The sequence below is a fragment of the Podarcis vaucheri genome (assembly GCF_965113315.1).
Source record: "Podarcis vaucheri genome assembly, chromosome: 6".
NCBI classification, from domain to species: Eukaryota; Metazoa; Chordata; class Lepidosauria; order Squamata; family Lacertidae; genus Podarcis; species Podarcis vaucheri.
Window position 1 is genome coordinate 59,139,186 of NC_138764.1, and position 10,075 is coordinate 59,149,260.

At 46.1% G+C, this 10,075-nt stretch overlaps 1 protein-coding gene across 2 annotated transcripts; it reads left to right on the forward strand.

The window, feature by feature from the left end:
• The first annotated feature begins 733 nt into the window (after positions 1-733).
• On the forward strand, positions 734-7,974 carry CFAP276 (cilia and flagella associated protein 276). 2 transcript variants are annotated; one of them, XM_082227109.1, is made up of 5 exons: positions 734-1,112; positions 5,617-5,733; positions 6,168-6,283; positions 6,822-6,955; positions 7,780-7,974. In XM_082227109.1, the coding sequence occupies exons 1-5, from the start codon at positions 1,032-1,034 to the stop codon at positions 7,848-7,850; spliced, it is 519 nt and encodes a 172-aa protein (XP_082083235.1). In that variant the 5' UTR covers positions 734-1,031; the 3' UTR covers positions 7,851-7,974. The 2 variants fall into 2 exon arrangements, with proteins under 2 accessions (XP_082083235.1, XP_082083236.1); XM_082227110.1 differs by lacking the exon at positions 734-1,112 and adding an exon at positions 3,979-4,097.
• The last annotated feature ends 2,101 nt before the right edge of the window (positions 7,975-10,075 follow it).

Genomic DNA, 10,075 nt, shown 5'->3' on the forward strand with positions numbered 1-10,075 from the left:
AAAACAGCAAGGAAGAAGCCTGACCACTCTGAATTGGAAAAGTATTTCATTTTTATTTATTTTTCATAAATCATTTTTATTGGGTTTTACAAATACAAAGAAGAAGAAGAAGAGTTTGGATTTGATATCCCGCCTTTCACTCCCCTATAAACACAAATTGGGGGGGGGGGTATCTATATTGGAAGAGTATTTTCCATGCAGCTGCTATTTGCCGCCAGCGAGGAGGTCCTGTCTCTTGGATCTCGCCAAAAGCCCGTCGTTTCTAACTCTTCATGCTATTGCACGGCCGCGTGCATCTGTTGCACGAGCGTGCTGCTTGGAATGGCGCGTGTCTTTGCACCAGGCCCTCGCGGATGTCTCTTCCTTTCTTTTCCCGGGAGATAGGCGGCCGGGATGTTGTTTTAAACTTAACAGGGCAAATGTTCCTTCCCGCTTTTAGCATACCCACGCGGCTGTTATAAACCGGTTTTCCTCGCAAACGTTATTAACAGGGAACCCACTTGCAAGTCTGTACATAGGAAAACTACATATACAATTAAGAGCGAGATTAACTATTCGGTGCACTTGAACTACCAGCTATATAAAATCCTAAAAAAACCCAAACCTATTTTGGTAAATAAAATAATAATAATCCGCCAACGTCTTTTATTTCTGGGGATCGCGGCGTCAAGTCTGGAGCATCTTCTCTCCTCCCCGCCCCCGCCTCTCCCGATCTCTGTGCTGACTAGTCAGCTAATTACACGTTGCTCTCTCAGAAGACCAATAGCCTTGCGCCCTCCCATTTGCACCGTCCTCCTTTCCTGCTGTTTATCCCTCCGGAAAAAATCTGACGTTTCCTTCCCTGCGCCGCTTTTTGTGCTACCATTTCCAGCCATTAGAGGGCGCCTTAGAGACTGTGCTGCGGGCTCTAAAAGCCCGGGAAGACGGTCGCTTAGCAACCGCCGCCGGTTCCTAAACAAACCTGGCACGCGGCGAGAGGGAACCCGCGATCTGCTTTTGCTGCCGCCACTGGATCGCCCATCCTCTGGAGCATGCCAACCACCAGGGACCCCTTTCCATTCCCCCACTATGAAAATGAAGAGACCTGCACGGGCAACAACAGATGTACCCAGGTAAGAGGGCCACCTATTAAGAATGCCCTCACCCATTTAAAAACATTCTATTGAACCTCTTTGGCATTAATGCAACTCTTGCTTCTACCTGACCTCATTGCTCTACCGTCAGGTGGGAAATGTTATTTGATTGTATTTTTTTATCCTGCTTTTCAGACAAATATTGCCACCTAAAGAAGCTCAGGTCTATTGTTTGTTTCATTTCTCAGTAGCTTTCAGAAGAAAAAGTCTCAAAACAGTTTGACAATAAAATACAGCACGTATAAACTATTTAAAAGCAGAGAGGAAAAAATACTAGCAGAGAAGTCTGAACCTGGCAACTAACAGATTTTATTGCTTCGTTTTTTTTGTAAATTGCTTTGAGGTTTTTTACGGTCAAGCAGTGTACTAATTTTATGTAACAAACAAATAAATAAAAACTGACGAAGATGGTGGCAGGCATCTCTCCCTAGCAACAGCATTCCATAGACACGAACAACACAATGGAAAAAGGCCTTTTGTTGTGTTTGAATTATTTTTAAAGAGACACAAGACTCAGGCTTACAAACAAAACAACAACAAAAAAGGGGGGGAGAGATACACAACAGTTTCAAACCAGGCATTTATACGCACATTTGGGCCAGGCCATTCTTCGCTTGTGGTGTTTTTCGCAGAAATGCAAAGAAAGGATGCAAAAAGAGCCCATTTATGCTGAAGTTCAACCAAACTATTAACCTGGATTAAAAGGGTTTTGAATGGGAGGAATGTTATAGTCCTGCTTAACTTTCACTGGGTAGAGGAAACTTCTTATAAAAAATATTGATAAAAAGGAAACTGAGTGGGAAAGCCAAAGCAGGAGGGTTAGATATCTTCAGAACACTTGGGAATGGGGGAGGAAGGGTTATCCAAAACTACAGTAATAGAAGCTGAGCTACTACTTATACTGCAGATCAGGAAAGACGTCACAAAATCCAAAATAAGGCCAAAGTGATTAGCAAATGAGAACAAAACAAAACAAAACAAAACAAAACAAAAAGACAAATTTTGGCAAAACAAATGCAGACAATGCAAAAGTAAGGCATTGAGGAGCAAATCACCAAAACCATTAGGACTAACAATAATAAAATGCTTTCAATACACCATAATCTGGAAAGCAACTAAAGAAGCCCCCCCCCCCCCCGTTTAAAGATTTAACTGGCCCTTGGACCTCTCCTCAAGCCACTCCCCTCTCACGGGCCACCCACTTACTTGGCTCCCTGAGCATTTTCCCGATTGCAGTTTGTCCTGGAACTCTGATAATGCCTCTTGCTTGCTTGTGTGTGCAAACCATCCTATTGTAGAAAGGTAAAATGTGCATATGTTGCTTTGCCTACTTTTGTCTCTGCCTCCAGCCACCATTGGCATATAGCCCTCAGAAGGTTGCAGAGAAGGGAATGTGTCCCTTGGGCTAAGAAAGAAGATTCCCTACTCCTCCCAAGGAGTATTTGTCCTGGTTTACTGGCCACACTGGTGGGACGCGGGTGGCGCTGTGGGTAAAACCTCAGCACCTAGGACTTGCCGATCGTATGGTCGGCGGTTCGAATCCCTGCGGCAGGGTGAGCTCCCGTCGTTCGGTCCCAGCTCCTGCCCACCTAGCAGTTCGAAAACACCCTTAAGTGCAAGTAGATAAATAGGTACCGCTTTACAGCGGGAAGGTAAACAGCGTTTCCGTGTGCTGCACTGGTGCCGGTTCGCCAGAGCAGCTTCGTCACGCTGGCCACGTGACCCGGAAGTGTCTTCGGACAGCGCTGGCCCCCGGCCTCTTAAGCAAGATGGGCGCGCAACCCCAGAGTTGGTCACGACTGGCCCGCATGGGCAGGGGTACCTTTACCTTTACTGGCCGCACTTAAAGCATCTTAAAAAGTAGAGACATCACCTTGCCAACAAAGGTCCATATAGTAAAAGCTATGGTTTTCCCAGTAGTGATGTATGGAAGTGAGAGCTGGACCATAAAGAAGGCTGATCGCCAAAGAATTGATGCTTTTGAATTATGGTGCTGGAGGAGACTCTTGAGAGTCCCATGGACTGCAAGAAGACCAAACGCATCCATTCTTAAGGAAATCAGTCCTGAGTGCTCACTGGAAGGACAGATCCTGAAGCTGAGGCTCCAATAGGTTGGCCACCTCATGAGAAGAGAAGACTCCCTGGAAAAGACCCTGATGTTGGGAAAGATGGAGGGCACAAGGAAAAGGGGACGACAGAGGACGAGATGGTTGGATAGTGTTCTCAAAGCTACCAGGATGAGTTTGACCAAACTGCGGGAGGCAGTGGAAGACAGGAGTGCCTGGCGTGCTCTGGTCCATGGGGTCACAAAGAGTCGGACACGACTAAACGACTAAACAACAACAACACTGGCCGCACTAAGCCAATCTTTGCCTTTGCGCAGAGAGGAGCCTGCAGCCACTTTCTTCCTCCACACTCTTTATTTGCTGCAAAATAAAAAAGGGGGCTGGGAGAAGTGGCCCAATGACGTAGGCAGCACTTTCCTTCTTCTCCACTGTCACTCACCAGGAAATCTATTTTCATGTGGTCATAAATCTACCTCTCTGCACCCTCAGATTAGGATGCACATTACTGGTAGTCCTGGGAACATCTAAGAGAACCCCTCTGACCCACCTATCCCACAAATCTACCTTAACCTCAGTTACGTTTGACAGGCTGGCTCCAGGTGTGAATAAGCAGTGACTTGTATGTTCCTGGTCAGATTGACTGGAGGGCACATCAACATAAGGAAGCAGCTATTTAAACTGGCTTTTGAGTGCCAGGTGGCACTTTGGAAGACAGAAGGCAATACTGGAAGATGTTGTCACAATGCACTAACCTCAGATAAGAATGCACATTATCAATACATTCCTTTTCCAAGCAAGATAAAGGACTCCATCCATTCCCTTTCAACAACTTGGGTGAGGGAGCCCAGAGAAGCTCCCTACCCCATACATTATACTCTTTCCAATAATGGAAGAAAGTGTAAGTACATTGCAAGGAAGATTGTGGGAATAGAGAGAATACCAAATTTTATCAAAGGATGGTTCTAAAATCTCAAAGTGCCACAATATATTTTGGGACTGCTGAAGCCACTAATTTTACACAAATGCACTTTTATGAAAAAGTACTTTTAAGAGTAACTTGGAGACTCTAGACGACAAGACTACTACTCTCTACAAATAAATGTAGCCTCAGCAATATATAAGTGCTCCTCGCTTAAAACACTTTTCGCACTTCTCTTTAAAGCAGAGGCTGCTTCCTGGTGGCCTGCACACAGCAGCAAATCCACAGCACATGGTCCATCTGCTGCAACCTGTTGCCATGCCAAGGCTGTCTTGCCAGGCTTTGCTCACTCCTTTTGAGGAAGAACAGTGGCTCAGTGGTAGAGATTCTACTCTGATTTATTGAATGGTTTTCTATACCACTTAATATATTAAAAAGCCCCCCCCCCCCCGTTGTTCCTTCACCCTCTTGCTCTGTCCTACTCCTCCAGCCGCTTTGCATGCAGAGGGTCCCAGGTTTAATTTCCAGACAGACACACAGACCTCTGCCTAAAACACTGAAGACCCTCTGCCAGTCCATGTAGGCAATGCTAAGCTAAATGGACAGAGGGTCTAATTTAATATAATGTAGCTTCCTGCATTCCCATCTCAGAGTATAGAAATGATGTGAGGTGAAAGAACTCATGATGCTGCCTCTTCTGCCAATGTGCTGTCCTCTACTCTGAAAATATGAGAACCAGCAGGTTGGGAGTGTGTGTGTGGTCGTTGATAGGAGGAAGGTCATTTTAGCTACAGGTCAGAAGACAACTCATTTTTAACCTCAGGCAAATCATCCCATAGACCCTAATCTAGCACAGGCAGCAGTGTCAGGCATATCAATTTTGGCTTTATAGATTTAATTTTATGTACTTAGCTTACTCACAGCCATGTTCACTCTTGCACGAAGCTTTATGAATGAGCATGGGTTACTGTTCACGCAGAAAAAATACTGATAATGAGCGCTAAAATGCATCAACTGTTACCCAAAATTTGCTGATGGCTGAAGATTAGCAAAGGTGGCATCAGTTCCCCAGAACACAGACACAGCATCCATACCAAGAACTTGTGGAAAACAGAAATGTCTAAAACAGCGTAGGACCTGGGTCCAAAAGGCCGTGGGAGAAAGGGGTAAAAGCAGCACCCAATATACAACCTCTTCTACAGCAGCTTCTATATGCACTTAACAAGAGCTCCAGATGCACATCCCAACTACTTTTGTTGCTCACTGGGTAACTATGAGAGAGAAAGGGGCATAAGCGAAAGTGTTACTTTATAATTTGAACAGTAATACTACTCAGTGAGGCACAATGCCTCATTTTGGTTTCAGATTGGTCATCCTGAAATAGCACTGCACAGGGTTGGACCACCTCACAAGTAACTTGGCTGGCAGGGTCCATCTCCTCAGGCTGAACAAGTTTGCAATCACTCCTTTAAGTCTCTTATACTTCTTATTGATCCAGAAAACTCCCTACTGTATGCCTACTCATCTTGCACAGCAACGAGACCCCTGGAATCGACTACATGGAACACCTACGCTAGCAAGCATCAGAAGAGAAATCTGGTATACAGAACCTGAGGTAAAAATATTCACCTGATGCTACCATCCTTTGCTTGTGTTGCAAGGCTCTTTTGCTTTGCCCTCAATCGAAATAGGTTGGCTTTCATACACTGTCAGATTTGCTTTTAAATGGGCTACACTTTGACCCATCAACACGTGTAGTTGCACTGTGTACTTAAAGCAGACTTATAAAAACATCAATACAGTGGTACCTCTGGTTACGTACTTAATTCGTTCCGGAGGTCCGTACTTAACCTGAAACTGTTCTTAACCTGAAGCACCACTTTAGCTAATGGGCCTCCCGCTGCTACCGCAGCGTGATTTCTGTTCTCATCCTGAAGCAAAGTTCTTAACCCGAGGTACTATTTCTGTGTTAGCGGAGTCTGTAACCTGAAGTGTATGTAACCAGAGGTACCACTGTAATGATTTCCCCATCCCTCCTTAAATGCCTAGGTTTCCAAAGACAGTCTGGATTTTAACCTCAGTGCCCTGTACAATCACCACGAAGACCTGCTTAAAGACAAGAGCAAGGTAGTTCTCCATAAGGAGACCCTATTTGATGACCATGGGTAAGTGTAATTCATTGCTCTTGTAGAATTCAGCAAACAGCATGACTCTCCACAGAATTTGCATGAGCCAAAGGTGCAACATTTGTAGCTATGAGGCAGGTTGTTTCTGTACTTTACTGAAAACGTTTCTTTATCTATGTGCAGATGAGACACACCATTCTCCTGCCACAGTAAAACAGTGCAGGAAGTGCTTCTGCTTTGGCTTGTATTGCATGGGTATCCCATATCTTATCCATCTGCACTTGCAGTAATAGGCACGTACAGACAATGCTGAAGCAAGTAGCTTTGCACTGCACACTGGAAACCCAAGCCAGTGAATGTTACCGGGGCAAAATATGGGTCTCTACTTACTTAGCACTCTATATTGTCTTAGGGTGCTTCTCAGTGAGAGCACACCTACAGATCTTAAATCACTTTAATGCTTACAGATACAAAACAAAATTCATACTCCAATGCAAAAAATATGGAAGTGATGGCCTCTGCCCAGAATTTATTACTTTCTTGCATGTTAACACATGTTCTCACTCTTGTTTTTGAGACAACTGAAGGGTTTAGAGCCTGTGAAGGAACGCACAGCATCTTCGATTCAGCAGCCTATTTCCAAGGGTATATCTGTGAGACACTGGGTCAACCCAGTAAGAGAGTCAATCCACAATATTGAAGGAGCTATTGGTAAGCACAAGTTGTAGACATTCATTTTACCTCTCCTAAAGAATTACCCTGAATCCCCGCGATGGGGTGAGCTCTCGTTGCTCAGTCCCTGCTCCTGCCAACCTAGCAGTTCGAAAGCATGTCAAAGTGCAAGTAGATAAATAGGTACCGCTCCAGGTGGTAAGGTAAATGGCGTTTCTGTGCACTGCTCTGGTTCGCCAGAAGCGGCTTAGTCATGCTAGCCACATGACCCGGAAGCTGTACGCCGGCTCCCTTGGCCAATAAAGCGAGATGAGCGCCGCAACCCCAGAGTCGGTCACGACTGGACCTAATGGTCAGGGGTCCCTTTACCTTTAGAAGAGTTTGGATTTGATATCCCGCCTTTCACTCCCTTTAAGGAGTCTCAAAGCGGCTAACATTCTCCTTTCCCTTCCTCCCCCATGACACTCTGAGGTGAGTGGGGCTGAGAGACTTCAAAGAAGTGTGACTGGCCCAAGGTCACCCAGCATCTGCATGTGGAGGAGCGGAGACGCGAACCCGGTTCCCCAGATTACAAGACTACCGCTCTTAACCACTACACCACACATTGGCCACTAATTGATAAGAAATTTAGAGCTAAGCAGAACACGTGCAGGTTCTGTGCATTCATTTAGATCTCCATTTTTTTTTTCTGTTATGCTGCTTAACATCATCTGGAAACTTTTGAATTGATGGTTTTCAATTTAACACAAGAAATTAAGAGCTTCCTCTTAAATTGATGTGTGGTACTATTTAAGCTCTGACTGGAAAATTTCTCAGTGTATGGAATACTCAGAAAAAGTTGACTGTGACTTTCGTCTTTTCAGAGTCTCATCACACTGCAGCCACTAACAGTGGATACTCACGCAAAGAGAATGGTGGGATCTTCTACCACTAAGGGTTTTGCACGGCCATGATTGCTCCTTCTGTCCTTTCAGCCTGTGTTTACGTGTACCTGAGTTAAGTCTTCAATGTTTGCTTTCCTTTTAGGATCCTTGATTAAACCATCCAGCTTCACTGAATTCTAGTAGCAGCACAGCTATACCGTTCCCCAGTACTGTACTTGAGAGGAACTAACTGCTTCTTACCTATCGGCAAAGTCCAAGTTATCAGGCCTAGTAAATCCAGAGATTTTGGTTAGGAATTGAATCAGTTACAGTAATCTGAACTGAAGTCCTAAAAGGACAGCATTTAGAAACTATCACTTTAGGCAGGCAGTGCATTGCACTCTCACAATGAAAAATGCCAAGGTTAAACTGTTGTAAAAGCCATTTCTCTACTAATTCAGGCTGCTAGCTAGTTTCACTATGTTTAAAAAGGGCACTGCACATATGGACAGGAATGCCCATCTTTATTACTACTGAGTCTTTATTACTACTGAGTCTTGTCTATGCAAACAAGTCCAAGGGCTGAACCCTTAAAAGAATTAAAGCAAATAGTACAGTGGTACCTCAGGTTACGAACTTAATTCATCCCGGAGGTCTGTTCTTAACCCGAAACTGTTCTTAACCTGAGGTGCGCTTTCGCTAATGGGGCCTCCCACTGCCGCCGCACGACTTCAGCTCACATCTTGGGGCAAAGTTTGCAACCAGGAGCATGTACTTCCAGGTTAGCGGAGCTCATTACCAGAAGTGTTCTTATGTAACTAGAGGTTCCAATGTATGTTTAACATTCAAGAAAAAATACACTCAAATGAGAACAGGCCAATTATTTCTCAATTTAGCCTAGCAAGCAATCTCTCTAAGTATGTCTTCCTCCTCTCGACTCCAAAAGCACATGAAAATGCTGACAGGTAGAAGGAATTGTAGATTCCCTTTGTCATTTTGAGAACTTAAATTCTGAGTCTTAGGGGAGGCCTGCTTTCTGTAATTTTAACCACCAGAGGCCATTTTAATTGTTACTGTATTATCAGCCTCCACATGGTGGCAATAATTTGAGAAGCAGCCCTATAAGACACGGGCACAGCTTGGGAAACATTGCACGGTTCCACAGAAGGAACCACGGAACATGCAAGCATCATGAACTCTTTGAACAGAGCCTGCAAGTGTCCTTTCATAGCACAAGGAAGAGGCTTATGGCACCTTAAGGACTTAACGAAGAGCTTTCTTGGACTACAACCCATCTCACCATCAGTCCATTAGATGGAATGAAGTCGGGGCGGGGGAGGGGAGCATGCCAGAATTAATTGTTCCAAGTTGTTTTCGCACCGCGAATTTCATTAGCATTTATTGGGAAGGCCTTTTCAGGAAAGCTAGCAGCCTTGTGCGAGGGACGGGGATGGGGGGGGGCGTTGTCGCAGCAAAGGAAGACCCCCGAGGCAGGAACAAAGGAGCGGCCCAGGCGGAGCTGCTGCGGTCGAGCCGGATCAGAATCGCTCCAATACACATTGGCCAGGAGGAGGGGGAAGGGAACCCCCCCCGCAGCCTCCAGCCTCGTCTATCTGATCAGTTCATCACCTCCGGCTTAAAACGGCCGCCCGCTCGCTTCACCTGCTTCACTGCACAGCGCCCGAGGGCTTCGCAGGGAGAAGGGTTCTTCTCATCTCAGGCCTGGGGAGGCGGCAACATCCCGGGCCCGATCAAATAAGATCAACGTGTAAATGAGGGAAAGAAGTGCCGTAGCGCAGGGGCTCCACACGCGCGCCACTCAACCCACGCACACGCCTCACGCAGCGCACGTACCTCCTAGCATCCCCACACATACCTTCCGCGCCCCACCACAGCCACACACCACTCGCTCTGCCCCTGGCCACTCTCTGAAGAAGCTCCTCGCGCACCGCCTCCAGCTTTTATACCCCTGCCCCGTTGCATGATGGGAACCGCGCAGATCGCGTTCTCGCGGCCCCTGCTGAGTGCCCCGCCTCTTCCGAGGCACCCTCAACTATCAAGAGAGGGGCCGGGTTAGTGGATTCGCAGACCCTGTTCGCTTATAGGTTTCCCTGTGGAAGTATCCACAATCCCGGAGATTCCGGGGTGGAAGTGGGGAAGTTCCCTGAAGGAAGTCGGGGTGACATTCAGTATTCTGGCGTCATCTGTGGCTGGGCAGCGGCTTGTGTTCCCTCCGAGACCCCAAAACAGCAGTAAAACTTGGAAGCCCTCGTGCTGCTTAAAGAATGATTCCCCC

Bases quoted from the DNA above. Each gene is read 5' to 3' on its own strand.
- CFAP276 (XM_082227109.1), top strand. From the start codon at position 1,032: ATGCCAACCACCAGGGACCCCTTTCCATTCCCCCACTATGAAAATGAA. The intron at 5,734-6,167 runs GTAAAAATATTC...TTAAATGCCTAG, and splicing joins TCTGGTATACAGAACCTGAG to GTTTCCAAAGACAGTCTGGA. The intron at 6,956-7,779 runs GTAAGCACAAGT...TCGTCTTTTCAG, and splicing joins CAATATTGAAGGAGCTATTG to AGTCTCATCACACTGCAGCC.